Genomic DNA, 16,775 nt, shown 5'->3' on the forward strand with positions numbered 1-16,775 from the left:
CATCAACAAAAGCAAAACAAGGATAATGGAATGTGGTAGAATTAAGTCGGGTGATGCTGAGGGAATTAGATTAGGAAATGAGACACTTAAAGTAGTAAAGGAGTTTTGCTATTTGGGGAGCAAAATAACTGATGATGATCGAAGTAGAGAGGATATAAAATATAGACTGGCAATGGCAAGGAAAGCGTTTCTGAAGAAGAGAAATTTGTTAACATCGAGTATAGATTTAAATGTCAGGAAGTCTCTTCTGAAAGTATTTGTATGGAGTGTAGCCACGTATGGAAGTGAAACATGGACGATAAATAGTTTGGACAAGAAGAGAAAAGAAGCTTTTGAAATGTGATGCTACAGAAGAATGCTGAAGATTAGATGGGTAGATCACATAACTAATGAGGAAGTATGGAATAGGATTGGGGAGAAGAGAAGTTTGTGGCACAACTTGACCAGAAGAAGGGATCAGTTAGTAGGACATGTTCTGAGGCATCAAGGGATCACCAATTTAGTATTGGAGGGCACCGTGGAGGGTAAAAATCGTAGAGGGAGGCCAAGAGATGAATACACTAAGCAGATTCAGAAGGATGTCGGTTGCAGTAGGTACTGGGAGATGAAGAACCTTGCACAGGATAGAGTAGCATGGAGAGCTGCATCAAACCAGTCTCAGGACTGAAGACAACAACAACATGACATGTTGTTTTGCAGGTGGCTCTCCCTTTGATAGTATATGTTTTGCCAGTTACAGGGCTATTATAGGTGGTTGTAGGAGGGTGCGTAGGGCAAGTCTTGCAGCAGGGACGGTCACAGGGGTAGGAGCCATGGTGTGGGGCGATGGGTGCAGAAGGAGCATCAGGTCTGACAGGAATATTATCACTGGGCCCAACATTTAGTCAAGTAGGGGACCAAGGCAGTACAACATCAGGCCACAGCACAAGGTAATTTAGCTTACCACTGAGGTGCACTGAGGTTTTGCACCATGCCACTGGCTCCAGCAGTGGGATTTCAGCTACCACGCCCCCCATGCCCCACCCACGGGCTGTAAAGTCTGCACAGACAGGCATTGCCACAACATACTAAGTGATACACACTGCTAGTGTTTTGCCTTTTGAGAAGGGGGAAGGTAGGGAGGGGTGTGGGTCAAGAATGGCAACATAGGAGGCAGCCAGCTGATTGACATTGTGAAATGAGAAAACAATCAGGTAATGATCACTATCAGAAAGAATTGATGCATATCTCTCTCTCTCTCTCTCTCTCTCTCTCTCTCTCTCTCTCTCTCTCTCTCTCCCCCTCCCTCCCTCTCCTTGCTTGACAGGTCAGTTTTCATGTCAGTTAGCAGCTAGTGAGAGAAATGAAATGGTGTTGTGGGGGAGGTGAACCGAAGACTGCATTTTATTGGCAGAACACACAGAAGATGCAACAGATCCACTAGAAAGTCTACCTACACTACACCCGTCTGTCCTATACTAGAGTACTACTGTGCAGTATGGGACCCTAACCAGATAGGACTGACAGAAGACATCAAACAAGTTTTAAAAAAAGCAGTTCATTTTGTGTTATTACAAAACAGTGGAGACAGTGCCATGGATATGATACACAAGTTGGGGCACCAGTCATTAAAATAAAGGTGAACTCCATCATTGTGATAGCTTTTCACGAAATTTCAATCACCATCTTTCTCCAACAAAATGCGAAAATATTTTGTTGACACAAACTTACATTCAGAGATATAATCATCACAATAAAATAACAGAAATTACTGCTTGGAAAGATTTAAAACTAAACTAAACTCCTCCCGAATAGGCCATTATGGCCCAATGGTACCGCCATGTCATCCTCAGCCCAGAGACGTCACTGGATGCGGATCTGGAGGGGCATGTGGTTAGCACAATGCTCTCCCAGCCGTATGCCAGTTTACGAGACCAGAGCTGCTACTTCTCAATCAAGTAGCTCCTCAGCCTCAAGGGCTGAGAGCACCCCACTTGCCAACAGCACTCGGTAGACCGGATGGTCAACCGTCCAAGTGCTGGCCCAGCCCGACAGTGCTTAACTTGAGTGATCTGATGGGAACAGGTGTTAACACTGCAGCAAGGCCATTGGCACATGGAGAGATTTGAAAGTTCATTTTTCCCAGGCACTATTTGAGAGTGGAACAGTATAGAAAATGCGTGAAAATGGTTCAATGAACCCTCTGCCAGACACTTAAGTGTGAATTGCATAGTCATATAGATGTAGACGTGTCTTATATTTACATCTACATGATTACTCAGCAATTTACAAATTAGTACCTGGCAGAGGGTTCATTGAATCACCTTTAAACTACTTCTCTATCGTTCCACTCACTAACCGTGTGCAGGAAAAATGAACATTTAAATCTTTCCATGCAAGTTCTGATTTTTCTTATTTTATTACAATGATCATCCTACATACGTGGATGCCAATGAAATATTTTCACACTCTGTGGAGAAAGTTCAAGATTGAAATTTCACGAGAAGGTCCTGCACCTTTATTTAATGACTGCCACCCAAATTCGTGTATCATATTTGTGGCACTCTCTCTCCTATTTCTCGATAACACGAAACAAGCTGCCCTTCTTTGAACTTTTTCAATGTCCTCCACCAATCCTATCTCATGTGGATCCCACACTGCACAGCAGTACTCAAGAGTAGGGCAGACAATCATAGTTTAAGCAGTCTCTCTAGTAAACCTATAACATTTTCTAAGTGTTCTGCCAGTAAATCACAGTCTTTGGTTTGCTTTCCCCACAACATTATCTATGTGATCATTCCAATTTAAATTATTTGTAATTGTACTCCCTAAGTATTTAATTGAGGTTACAACCTTTAGATTTGAGTGTTTGTCATACAACTGAAATTTAGCGGATGCTTTTTCGTGCTCATGTGGAAGAATTCACACTTTTCATGATTTAGAGTAAATTGCCACTTCTTGTCTAAATCATTTTGCAATTCACTTTGCTCATCTGATGAAATTACATGACAGTAAATGACAGCATTATCTGCAAACAGTCTAAGAGGACTGCACAGATTGTCTTTAAATCGTTTACATAGATAAGGAACAACAGAGGGCTTATAACACTTCTTTGGGGAACACCCTGTTTTACTTGACAACTTTTCATCAATTATTATGAACTGTGACCTTGTATTTAAGTAAGTCAACTGAAATAATGAGACTTAATAACTTATGGATCATACAGCCAACAGCATGGTTCAACTTTAATTTCTTCATTGCAAATGGTCCGCCACACTGAGATCCACTTCAACCTGGAGCTCTCCCCAAGGGCTTCACAGGGCCTATGCAACAGTCGCTTGGCACAGTGGCCACTGCCCCGAGTCCATGTGCCCCAAATGAGATACACACATACTCCTGGGGAAGGAAAATCAAGGACGCCAACCTTGGGATCCCTGTACAGTCGTTACCACACTGGGTGTTTGGCAACCTTTCCCCACACAATTGAGAAATTTTGAAAATAATGTGGAGGTAAAACCTGGTAATGGGGTCACTTCTAAATAAAAAGGTAAAGTTGACCATCTCTGATTCCATAAGGAACCAATGTAAACAGTGACTGTATATTAATTAAGGAAGGATAGGAAAGTCAGCAACCAGTCATAATCCCACTGTTTTTTTTTTTTATTTGTCCTGCATATCCAGATTTCAGTTACAGACAGCTATCTTCGGTGCATTTGACTGAGTTACTATCCAAAAAACTCGCACCAGTACATGCCATCATACGATTATACTGGTGTATAGGCAGAACGATAACAAAAAATCAGTTGGAGTGTGATTGTTGTGTTCCTATCCTTCCTCATTTAAGGCAAAAGTGAGTAAACAAAAGTAGCAACTGCAGTTAGAGCCTAGTCAATGGTGAATGGGGCATTCATTGGAGGTTAAGTCAAAGTAGAACAATAGTGTGGCACAGGAAGAGAGGAACTGTCATAACGGCACAGGACACCAAGTTTCCCAAGAACATCTCGCAAAAGAGTTGTGAACCTCCTGAAGAAAATAGTCATATAGCAGGAAAGACACACAATGGAACAAGGTAACAGCCTACTACAGTTTAATCTGAATAAGAGATATTTTCATTTTGTAGATATCTTGGATGGCTAGATGTAATACCACAGTCTAAAAGAGTGCTAAAATGTATACTTTTCAGCACTGGTAAGTACACAGAGTCTACATACATCATCCAATATGCTTAACATTCTGGCAGCCATCCTGTGAAATTGACAGTGTATTATAATAATCTGCAGAATAATGAATCATTTAGGACAGTTTGTTGGCATCACGAATCCAATTTTTCAGTACAGATAATCCAAACTTCAGACACAAAAATTTATCATTATAGAACTTTGAAAATTAGCATTCCTGGGCAATTTTGTCAAAGACCTTCTCATTATATTCAATGCTTAAAATACTGGAAGCAAGGCTTCAAAACTCAAATCACTGTAATATTACCAACCTCCTTCAATATATGCTGTGTCAGCAGGTCTGTATCTACATCTTCAAGGTTACTGGTTTCTGTAACTTCAACTTCTGGAGGTTCATCTGGATATTTGTCAGTGTAACTAAATTTTAACTTGCATGACATTCCATTTTCAGTGTCTGGTTCATATTCTTCAGACTTTATAGGTATTAAAAATCTGTGATATGGCTCTGTTGTTAAAACTGAAAAACAGTTGGGAAATAAAATAAACAATCTTGATTAACAATGAATTATTCCACTGTACTGCTGTAAACTTAAAAAAATTGTTGTAAGCAAATTTCAATGAAAATCATTTCTCACTTCTTTCAAATGCTTGTCAATTGCTATACTAAATCAAGATTGTACAGAATCTTTATCCAAAACAGCACTCACTCACTGTAAGTTTGGATATGAAATGTGTGTCACTTGCAAAATTTCTGAAAGTAACACAATAAGCATAAAAGAATCAGTAGAAAATTATTAAGTGACGTAAACACAACTGCAAATACAACTCCTGCTAAGCATGCATTTACAGAAATACAAAGCCGCCTCGAGTTTTAATGTTGTACAGCAGCGTAATATAGTTAAGAGGTGTATATCTTTAAACACGGTAATATCCCCGAGCTTTACGTTACATACAGCCGATGTTTGCGATGTTACAATATGGATTTCTGTTATAGGGATTTGTTTGGCTTAAAACCACGAAATGTGAACTAAAAGTTCTAGTGGCACGTATACTTCTCCGCTCAATTGATTTGTACCCTGAGACAGTACAGTGTATTGAATCACAGGGTGATCTACAAACTACACTTTCATCCTCCAAAAAGTCTACATTGGGTATTAGTGTCAACACCAACTGCAACGATTTCAAAAGAACATTGGAAAAGGCTTGTACTTGTTGCAGCACTTTCATCTTACTCCAGAATAACAACTGTAATCTACACTTTGCAAAATATAAGAGCTCCAGCTTCATACACCGGGAAATATATGACGAGAAACGTCATTCTTGAACATGCTGATCATCAAGTAGATACTTTTTCACTTGATAAAATCTTAGATTTCGACATTTAAAGATATCTACACCAATCATTTTCTGTGCCATTTACACAGTTAACCACAACTGGAGTTAACTGTAATCTTACTTATATTGGTAAAAACATCACGTTTCGAAATTGAAAAAATAGAAAACTTGCGCGCTTACTTTCAAGTTCACCACAGTAAATTGAATCCAGGGCTTCTATTTCGTTGTTCTGTTCTTCTTTGTAATCCATTGTTTTTTAAGTCAAGACCAATATAAAAATATCCATTGAAATTCGCGACTACACCAAACAACCATACCGCTCATGCAGGGTGACGTTACATTATCATCTCTGGGGTTAAGCACCGATTTGCATCAAATACAGGTGAACAATCCACGAACAATCTCACAGCGCTGAGACTAAGGGAATCAAAACTTGACCAACAGCAAATAAACTGAGCACTCCAGATGCACATCCGCACTGTAAGCTTTAGTAGGTGAAGGCATGCATCAAATCCATTAATTTTTCAGTGACTGTATTTTACGACTGTTTTTTTTTCATAAATAACAAGTATATGCCACACTCTAATGAAATGAAATCTAAAGAGCTTAGTAATCAAGAATTACAATCATTTTTTATGGTGCCACGTATAGGAAGAATTACAGCCCCTCGTCTGTTGGTATGAAGCATGGGGAAAGGCAAGGTAACACATCTTTGGCCAACAATATCTTCACACACGCCGTGTGAAAGTGGAGAGCGGCTTAATGCTGTGGATTTGCTGTTGAAGACTAAAGAAAACATTTAAATGGACAGCTTGCAGACTGGGTCCCTAACCGGGGCGCAGAAAGATGAATTGATGGACCAAGTGAAACAGCAAATTGCTGTTGCAAACGCTCAGGAGCTCCTGACGGTACGTTTAGCGAGAGAGGATGTAAAGTATTTACATAACAATCGTTACATTTTTCTGACAGTATAGTAATTTCGCCTTTAATTATTTCAGAAAATGACAGAAAAGTGCTTTAAGAAATGTATCAACAAACCGGGTACCTCGCTAGACAGTTCAGAGCAGGTAACATTATGTGTTTTGTGATAAATTTTGTCTTTTTTATTACAGAATGGTGCCTGCTTGTGCTATATTTACATACTCATTTACCAGATCACTTCAAAACTGAAATAGGTACTTCGAAATTCTGATGCAACACAAGACGTGTTTACAGACGATACTCCATTACATACAAATGATTTATAATACCGCGTTATTGCGCTTAACCGCGTCTCGATTGTTACCCTTAGTTATAAAACTTTCTCAGCCTGTTAATACGAACTCTGCACGTAACATTTGCCTCCTCCATAAAGAATATATAGTTTGTGTACATCATCTTTTTCCTCAATAATTACTATTTAGTATCTGTACACTGAAGAGTTATAAAACAAACTCAAAGTAGAGGACATTATCAACATGAATCTTTGTCCATTTAGCCTTCATAATGTTCACTGTAAGCCCCACCTATGGGTCGACAGAAGCGTCCGATCCCACGCGTCGGCTTTGACCCGTGACGTAAGGGTGTTGTGTGTGACGTCATGACGGCGCGGAGTTTGGTTTGAGTGTGGCTGTCTCCAGTTCTGTTTTATCTTATTTTAGTTACTTTTCTGATCTGTCGTTCTATCTCGTGAGATTTTTTTTAAAATTTAAAAACACATATTACTTATTTTAATTATCTGTTTCCTCCCATTTCTGTTTTAGTTTATTATATTTATCTTTCTGATCTGTTCGTTCTATCCGTGAGATTTTTTTTAAAAAGACAAAAAACACTAATCAGCTACTGAAGCATCTTTATCTTCTATGGGTTGCAGGGGTTACGACCCCTGGGGAGGTGGGTGGGTATTCATGCATGGCTGTCTTCACTTACACGTTGTAGCTACGCAAGGCGTCTAAATTTGTTTATATTTCGTTTGCCCCCCACCCAAAACACCCCATTTCCCGCGCTTGTCCCGTTAGTGTCATTAGGCTTCTTGTGGAAACTGTGTGTGTGTGTGTGTGTGTGTGTGTGTGTGTGTGTGTGTGTGTGGTGGCAAAACAAATTCATTGTCATATTTCCAAGGTGTGCAAGGACGTGGACCATCAAGGGTTGGTTGGTTGGTTGGTTGGTTGGTTGGTTGGTTATTGGGATGTTTAAGGGGGACTAAACAGCAAAGGTCATCAGTCCCCCATAGTCAAGTGTCCTAACTACATCTACATCTTTACTCTGTGAAACATTGAAGTTTTTGGCAAAGGGTAAGGGTACGTTGGATATAGAGGAATGCATGATAAGTCATTGACTTTGATCTGTAACATAGGAAACAGGCAGGAAACGCCATAAACAGTGTGGCCATTACAATGTGATGTAGGCTACGGATCAGTCTGTTGCCACAGCCATCACCACAAGCAGTTTGTTTTAGTATCTGCTTAGTTGGCCTCACCAACTCGCATTCAGATTGTTACCTTCCAGCCTTGCCTATACCATGCGCTAAGCTACGTAGCAATGTGTCACTATCACCAGTTTTTATTCTCAAGTTTGTTGGCTTCACCAGGTAACAATAAAAATGTGAATATATGCACCAAAAGGTGATGTGAAAGCACGCATTAACAATTTGTCTCTGGCCAAAGCTGATAACTCATATCTAACATTTCTCTTGACTGAGGTACATCCCATTGTACCAGTTATTAGGGATTTTTTCTGTGACATACATGTATGGAGCAGGAGAAGAATGATTGTTTAAAAACCTCTGTGCATGCTGTTAATAGTCAGACCTTGTTCTCACACTCCCTGTGGGTGTGGTATGTCTGGGGTTATAGTATGTTCCTAAGAGTCATCATTCAAAACCGGTTCGTAAAACTTTAAAAGTAGGCTTTCGTGTGATAGTTTGTCTCTGTCTTCAAGGATATGCCAGTTCAGTTCTTTCAATGTCTGTGACACACACTGCTGCAGGTCAAAAAAGCTTGTGATCATGTGTGCTGTCCTTCTCTATGTTACAATATACCCTGATTCCTGTCTGGTATGAGTCCCATACACTTCAGCAATATTGTAGGAGCGGTCACACAAGTGGTACATAAACAATTTCCCTTGTAGACTGACTCTATTTCCCAAGTATTCTACCAGTAATTTGAAATATGTTTTTTCCTTTACCGATGACTGAGCCAATTTTATTGTGTTGCACCCAGATACTTGTCAGTTCAGATTCTAATTATGACTCACAGATATTATGGTCAGAGGAGACAACTTTTTTCCATTTTGTGAAGTGCAGTTTTCTGTTTCTGAACATTTAAAACAAGTTGCCAGCCTTTCACCACTGTGGAATATTATTAAGAACTGGCAATATTTGTGCAGCTTCTTTTGGACTGTATTTCATTATAGATAACTGCGTCATCTGCGAAAAATTGTCACAATATTGTCCACAAGGTCATTAATATGCAGCATGAGTAGCAGGCATCCCAACACACTTTCCTGGGGCACACCCGAAGTTAAACCTACATCTGTTGATGCCTCTCCATCCAAGATATCATATTCGTGGACCATTGGTAGGGAGGCTTGCGTGCCGCAGCGATACAGATAGCCGTACCGGAGGTGCAACCACAATGGAGGGGTATCTGTTGAGAGGCCAGACAAACATGTGGTTCCTGAAGAGGGGCAGCAGCCTTTTCAGTAGTTGCAGGGGCAACAGTCTGGATGATTGACTGATCTGGCCTTGTGACATTAACCTAAATGGACTTGCTGTGCTGGTACTGCGAATGGCTGAAAGCAAGAGGAAATTAGGCCTACAGGCGTAATTTTTCCCGAGGGCATGCAGCTTTACTGTATGGTTAAATGATGATGTCGTCTTCTTGGGTGAAATATTCCGGAGGTAAAATAGTCCCCGAAAAGGAAATGGATGGGTTAAATCTAGATATAGTGGGAATTAGTGAAGTTCGGTGGCAGGAAAAACAAGACTTCTGGTCAGATGAATACAGGATATAAATACAAAGTCAAGTAGGGGTAACGCAGGAATAGGTTTAATAACAAATAAAAAAATAAGAGTAAGGGTAAGCTACTACAAACAGCATAGTGAATGCATTGTTGTAGCAAAGATAGACACGAAGCCCAGGCCTACCACAGTAGTACAAGTTTATATGCCAACTAGCCCCGCAGATGACAAAGAGATTGAAAAATGTATGATGAGATAAAAGAAATTATTCAGATAGTGAAGGGAGACAAAAATTTAATAGTCATGGGGGACTGGAATTCGGTAGAACGAAGAGAATTGAAAAGTAGTAGGTGAATGTGAAATGGGGGTAAGGAATGAAAGAGGACACTGCGTGGTAGACTTTTGCACAAATCATAACTTAATCATAGCTAACAGTTGGGTTAAGAATCGTGAAAGGAGGTTGTAGAGGCCTGGAGACACTGGAAGGTTTCGTATAGATTATATAATGGTAAGACAGAGATATAGGAACCAAGTTTTAAATGGTCAGACATTTCCAGGGGCAGATTTGGACTCCGACCACAATCTATTGGTTATGAACTGTAGATTAAAACTGAAAAAAGGTAGGAATTTAAGGAGATGGAACCTGGATAAACTGAAAGAACCAGAGGTCGTAGATAGTTTCAGAGAGACCATTAGGGAACGATTGACAAATACAGGGGAAAGAAATACAATAGAAGAAGAATGGGTAGGTTCGAGAGATGAAATAGTGAAGGCAGCAGATCAAGTAGGTAAAAAGACAAGGGCTATTAGAAATCCTTGGGGAACAGAAGAGACATTGAATTTAATTGATGAAATATAATAATGCAGAAATATAGAAAATATAAAAAGGCAGTAAATTGAGTAGGCAAAAAGGAATACATACATCTCAAAAAATGATATCGATACGAAGTGCAAAATGGCTAAGCAGGGATGACTAGAGGATAAAAGTAAGGATGTAGAGGCGTATATCACTAGGGATAAGATAGGTACTGCGTACAGGAAAATTAGAGAGACCTTTGGAGAAAAGAGAACCACTTGTATGAGTATCAAGAGCTCAGAGGAAAACCAGTTCTAAACAAAGCAGGGAAGGCAGAAAGGTGGAAGGAGTATGTAGAGGGTCTATACAAGGGCGATGTACTTGAGGGCAATATTATTGAAATGGAGGAGCACGTACATGAAGATGAGATGGGAAATATGGTACTGCATAAATAGTGTGACAGAGCACTGAAAGACGCAAGTAGAAACATGACCGCGGGAGTTGACGACATTTTCAGAGCTACTGCCAGCATTGGGAGAGCCAGCTATTACAAAACTCTTCCATTTGGTGAGCAAGATGTTTGTGACAGGCGAAGTACCCTCAGACTTCAAGAACAATATAATAATTCCAATCCCTAAGAAAACAAGTGTTGACAGGTGTGAAAATTACCGAACTATCAGTTAAATACTAACACAAATTCTTTGTACAAGAATCGAAAAACTTTTAGAAGCTGATCTTGGGGAAGATCAGTTTGTATTCCATAGAAGTGTTGGAAAAACGTGAGGCAATACTGGCCCTATGACTTACCTTAGAAGATAGATTAAGGAAAGACAAACCTACATTTCTAGCATTTGTAGGCTTAGAGAAAGCTTTTGACAATGTTGACTGGAATACTCTCTCTCAAATTCTGAAGGTGGTAGGGGTCAAATACAGAGCACGAAAGGCTATTTAGTATTTGTACAGAAACCAGGTGGCAGTTGTAAGAGTCGAGGGGCACGAAAGGGAAGCAGTGGTTGAGAAGGGAGTGAGACAAGGTTGTAGCCTATCCACAGTGTTATTCAATATGTATATTGAACAAGCAGTGAAGGAAATAGAAGAAAAATTTGGAGTAGGAATTAAAATCCATAGACGAGAAATAAAAACTTTCAGGTTTGTCGATGACATTGTAATTCTGTCAAAGACAGCAAAGGACCTGGAAGAGCAGTTGAACGGAATGGACAGTATTCTGAAAGGAGGATATAAGATGAACATAAACAAAAGCGAAACAAGGATAATGGAATGTAGATGAAATAAATCAGATAATGCTAAGGAATTAGATTAGGAAATGGGACACTTAAAGTAGTAGTAGAGTTTTGTTATTTGGGAAGCAAAATAACTGATGATGGTCGAAGTAGAGAGGATATAAAATATAGACTGGCCATGACAAGAAAAGTGTTTCTGAAGAAGAGAAATTTGTTAACATCGAGTATAGATTTAAGTGCCAGGAAGTCTTTTCTGCAAGTATTTGTATGGAGTGTAGCCATATATGGAAGTGAAACATGGACAACATAGGTTAGACAAGAAGAGAATAGAAGCTTTAGAAACATGGTGCTACAGAAGAGTACTGAAGATTAGGTGGATAGATCATGAAACTAATGTGGAGGTACTGAATAGAATTGGGGAGAAGAGGAATTTGTGGCACAATTTGACTCGAAGAAGGGATAGGTTGCTAGGACATATTCTGAAGCATCAAAGGATCGATCATCACTTTAGTATTGGAGGGAAGCACAGAGGTAAAAATTGTAGAGGAAGACTAAGGCATGAATACATTATACAGATCAGAAGGATGTAAGTTGTAATAGTTACTCAGAGATGAAGAAGCTTGCACACGATAGAGTAGCATGGAGAGCTGCAACAAACCAGTCTCTGAACTGAAGACCACAACTACAACAGCAATACTAAATCAAATGCTTTTCAGGAAACAAGAAAAATCACATCTACCTGTCTGTCTTGATTAACAGTTTTGAAAGGGATAGATCGCTACACGCTGTAAACGTGACACATTGAGTCGCAGACAGGCACACACTAATCTTTCAGCCAAACCCTTCTTCAGAAGAAGGAAAACATCACACAGGCAGGCACACATCACGTACACATGACTTCTCTTGCCAGACTGCCCAACATAGCAGTCATGTGTGCATGTCACCTTTACGGTGAATAGCCATCTACCCTTTTCATAATATTGTTGATATTCCGACCTGGACTTTCCATTGTTTGACTATCTTGATCCATGGCTTTCAGTATGTCATGTAAGAAAAGCTAAGAGTTGTTGCTGAAACTTAAGTGCAGCTTTTAGTTTTAATGATATTTGTCCTTACATAATGACTATTGTGTACAAATCTATGACCTAGTACTTGCAGTCAGCTGAAAATTTTTGCAATAGAATATATATAAAGCTGATCCCACACTACAGTGTTTATCAGTATAAGCAATTTTGTAGCATATTAGTAAAAAGGGATGTGTTTAAACAACGTAAAATGATAATTGGATCCTTCTGTTATCGCCCACCAGACTCATCTCCTGACATAACCGGAAACTTTAGAGAGAACCTCAGTTCACTTGTACATAACTTCCCCAATCATCAGTGGAGACTTAAATCATCTTACAGTATTGGGAAATTTGCAGTTTTGTTAGTGGTGGGCGTGATTAGACATCCCGTGAAACATTGTTAAATGCCTTCTCTGAAAACTACCTAGAACAGATGTTAAGAACCCCCACTCATAATGAAAATATGTAATGGCAATAAGTAGACCTGACCTCTTTGAGGATGTTCACATCGAAACTGATATCAGTGGCCATAATATGGTTGTGGCAACAATGATTAACAAAGTGCAAAGGACAACTAAAACTAGCAGAAGGATATATATGTTTAGTAAACTAGATAAAAACTCAGCAGTGTCATATCTCAATGAGGAACCTAAAACTTTCAGCATAGGGCACAAGGAACTGTGGCTTAAGTAACTGCCATAGCAGGATATTGTCAAATGATATTTCACAAACCCCAAAGAAATTCTGGTCGTATGTGAAGTGTTAGTGGCACCCTCCATCGGTAATGCTGGAATTCAGTATGGTGTTGGCCCACCCTTAGCCTTGATGACAGCTTCCACTCTCACAGGCATACGTTCAATCACATGCTGGAAGGTTTCTTGGGGAATGGCAGTCTATTCTTCATGGAGTGCTGCACTGAGTAGAGGTATTGATGTCGGTCGTGAGGCCTGGCACGAAGTCAGGGTTCCAAAACATCCCAGATGTGTTCTATAGGACTCAGCTCAGTACTCTCCGCAGGCCAGTCCATTACAGGGATGTTATTGTCATGTAACGACTCCGCCACAGGCCGTGCATTATGAACAGGTGCTAGATTGTGTTGAAAGATGCAGTCGCCATCCCCGAACTACTCTTAAACAGTGGGAAGCAAGAAGGATTTAAAACATCAATCTACGCCTGTGCAGTGATAGTTCCCGTACGCTTTTGTGCTGTACGTGTCCTGTTTCCACTTCACTATCACATTGGAAACAGTGGACCTGAGGATGTTTAGGAGTGTGGAAATCTCTTGTACAGACATATGACAGAAGTGACACCCAATCACCTGACCACGTTCAAAGTCCGTGAGTTCCGTGGAGCGCCCCATTCTGCTTGTTCAGTGTCTAATGACTACTGAGGTTGCTGATGTGGAGTAGGTGGCAGCACAGTGCACCTAATATGAAAAATGTATGTTTTTGGGGGAGTCTGGATGCTTTTGATAACATAATGTAGATGTAGATAAGTTGTTAATTTGTGATTTGGCCTGAAGCATACTTTGTTAGGTTTTGCACAGGGCTGCCTCTTTCACAGTGCATAGGTTTTCTCAGCAGTGTACTAGGTAAGTAGATTGAGATTTGTTGGTTTATAAATGAAGTGCGTCTAGGCTTGTGGGGCCATTGTCAGTTTGAACAAAATCCTTTTGGTTATCAGGTTACCTTATACAGTGGAAGTGATTAAAAATAAATTGAAAAAATGACCAATTTGTTAACCCACGGAGGCCTGCTTTGTTTTATTATTGTTTGATTTTACAAAATTACTCAGCCTAATGCTCAAAAGGATTTTATTCCATGAATATACAGAATATTTTTGATATTACAAACGTGCCTGAACACTACTAATGTAAACTGTGGTACCTTTTTATGTGCTGCTAACTAATAACTGTAGCTTGTGTAGCTTAAAATTTCGTGGTACTTGCATTGTTCATAAAGTATATTAGCATCAGAGAAAAGTTGCCATTTGTTAGGAGTCACAGTCCTGAATCAGCCGATTCAAAAATAAAATATAAATTATTAAATTACTCAGCTGCTCTCCCCCCACCTCTTTTTTTAACTTTTGCTACTATGTAGTCATAGTACGGCATTTTACAATTTGTTCTTTCTTGTTCCACAGAAATGCATTGCCATGTGTATGGACCGCTATATGGACTCGTGGAATTTGGTGTCTAAGGTGTATGGTAGCAGAATACAGAAAGAAAGGCATAGGCTATAAATATAAAGCAACATGTTAGATAATTTTAGGTGAAAACGATCGATGTACAAAACCAACATATTTAAAAGAAACATATTTCATATGTGTGTATAAAATATTTTTTTGCTTAAAAATGATCCACAGATAATTTTAATTGTCTTTGTATACATGTTATTAGTGCTGTTTATAAAATAAATGACTAATTATTGCAACCCAGTGCACACCAAGTTTTGATATTCGGATTTTATGTTTGTGGGAAGATTAGATCTCTCACTCTAGATTTGGAATGAGTCATTGGCCATGAAAATGTTAGTAGAATTATGTAGTACTGAATAAAAATAAAATTACAAACGTATGGAGTTGACACTGTGATCATGAACCAAAGTAGAGGACAGTTGAAAAACATGGCTGCACGCTATGAAGGTGGTTTCTGTTGATCGATGAAAGATGAGAAAATGCTGACATTGTTGGTGGTGCAAGAGCAACACCACTATGTAAAGGTGGGTTTAAGTTCAAAAACAGTAGAGTAATTCATACACCTTAGAGCTTGGATCACTGCACAATTACTTGATGTAATGAGATTCCACAAGAAGGAAGATATTTTTTTTCCATCTATGAAATACATTGAGATGCAAAACTCTGGCATACAGAATGAAGGTTAACATCTAAACCTGCAATTTACCAATTATTTTACAGCTGCAAAGTATGTCTGATGATATTTTTAAAAATATCAGAAATCCGATATATCAATATTTAAAAAAATATCATTATCACTCTTGATATATGGAGGGGGGGGGGGGATATCGATGTACCGGTTTATAAAAATATTGGCTGCACATTGTAAATATACTGCTGGTTTTATAGCTGTATAGTTAATTTATTATTAGATATAATATACATCAATAAGCTAGCAGTGTGCTTATCCCCCCTTAGATCAAGAATTTAACAGAAAAATATGCACATTCACCCTTAGCGATAACCAGTTTGCTGACAATGGTAAATGCAGGTAAGTGTCGCAATAAAAGGTGTCCAATGAGTCCGTCATTCAGTTTGGTCACTTATCGGATTTGTGTGTAACACTTAATGTCAACTTCCCTGTTTCACATTTCTGCGAACACCAGTGACCTAGCAGTTGTGTCAAAATTGCATGGTTGAGCTAAATGTTGCGGTTCTGTTGGTAGCACTAATTACGTCAGCATTTCCTCTCGCACATCTCTGCCCATCGCAATGACCAATCGTGTCACTCAGATTTTTGTTCATCATTTTCAGCAACTGTTTTCAAAGTATGCTGATGTGTACAAATAGCACATTAGTTGCATTGAAGACTGTTCTTCAATGCAACTGAAGTGCTGTTTCTTCACAGCAGAAATCTTGTGTTCCATTCACACCATCTCACCCCTCACCCCTGTACAGTCGGACTACTGTAGTGCCACCTATACTTGCTTCACCCGTTCAGAGATGAAGATTGAACATTATGAAAGCTCAACAAGTAGTAAGACCCCTTCACATAGTGACAGAAAACTTATATTCTACTGCAGTTTCAAAAGAACAACTTCAAATATTTACTGAAAATTGTGAAAAACTATAAAATAAAAATATTGGCACTTGATATTGCCATTTTGATACTGATAATCAGGAGAAAAAAATATCACCTATATGTGTTTTATCAACAGCCTTACACCAAAGCACGTACATCTAGAGGATGCCAGATGTGAATAAGTTAGATTCTTCAAAAAGCATGATCTTTTACTTGTTCAAAATGGGGAAGAAAGGGGGTCAATCAGCAAACAAAGAAACATACAATCATGTGAATTAAGAATGTAACAAAGATGGCTCCATCTCCCTCCAGAACAGCTCCTGAGTCTGCACCTAGTGGCCCTATCCTGTCCCCACCACTTTACAGCAAGCTCTCACAGGTAACATACCCCCCCCCCTCTCAACCCCTGTCCTGCCCTGTTCTCCCTCCCTCTCCCCACCCCATGCCACCTCCGGGCTCCCGCCACCCACCCCAGATTTCTGC

The 16,775-nt window shown here is 39.4% G+C and overlaps 2 protein-coding genes across 2 annotated transcripts in view; one reads left to right on the forward strand and one right to left on the reverse strand.

The window, feature by feature from the left end:
- Window positions 1-5,892, reverse strand: part of LOC124800342 (RWD domain-containing protein 1) — a 56,844-nt gene extending 50,952 nt beyond the window's left edge. The window contains exons 1-2 of the mRNA XM_047262988.1: window positions 5,673-5,892; window positions 4,469-4,674 (exon numbers count right to left, since the gene is read on the reverse strand). Coding sequence (XP_047118944.1) covers window positions 4,469-4,674; window positions 5,673-5,742 — 276 coding nt within the window. The 5' untranslated portion in view covers window positions 5,743-5,892. The remainder of the gene's footprint in view (window positions 1-4,468; window positions 4,675-5,672) is intronic.
- A 258-nt stretch (window positions 5,893-6,150) lies between these two features.
- Window positions 6,151-14,974, forward strand: LOC124800358 (mitochondrial import inner membrane translocase subunit Tim13). Its single transcript, XM_047262990.1, has 3 exons — window positions 6,151-6,400; window positions 6,491-6,559; window positions 14,678-14,974. The coding sequence occupies exons 1-3, from the start codon at window positions 6,296-6,298 to the stop codon at window positions 14,774-14,776; spliced, it is 273 nt and encodes a 90-aa protein (XP_047118946.1). The 5' UTR covers window positions 6,151-6,295; the 3' UTR covers window positions 14,777-14,974.
- The last annotated feature ends 1,801 nt before the right edge of the window (window positions 14,975-16,775 follow it).

This window comes from Schistocerca piceifrons, chromosome 1 (assembly GCF_021461385.2).
Source record: "Schistocerca piceifrons isolate TAMUIC-IGC-003096 chromosome 1, iqSchPice1.1, whole genome shotgun sequence".
NCBI lineage: Eukaryota > Metazoa > Arthropoda > Insecta > Orthoptera > Acrididae > Schistocerca > Schistocerca piceifrons.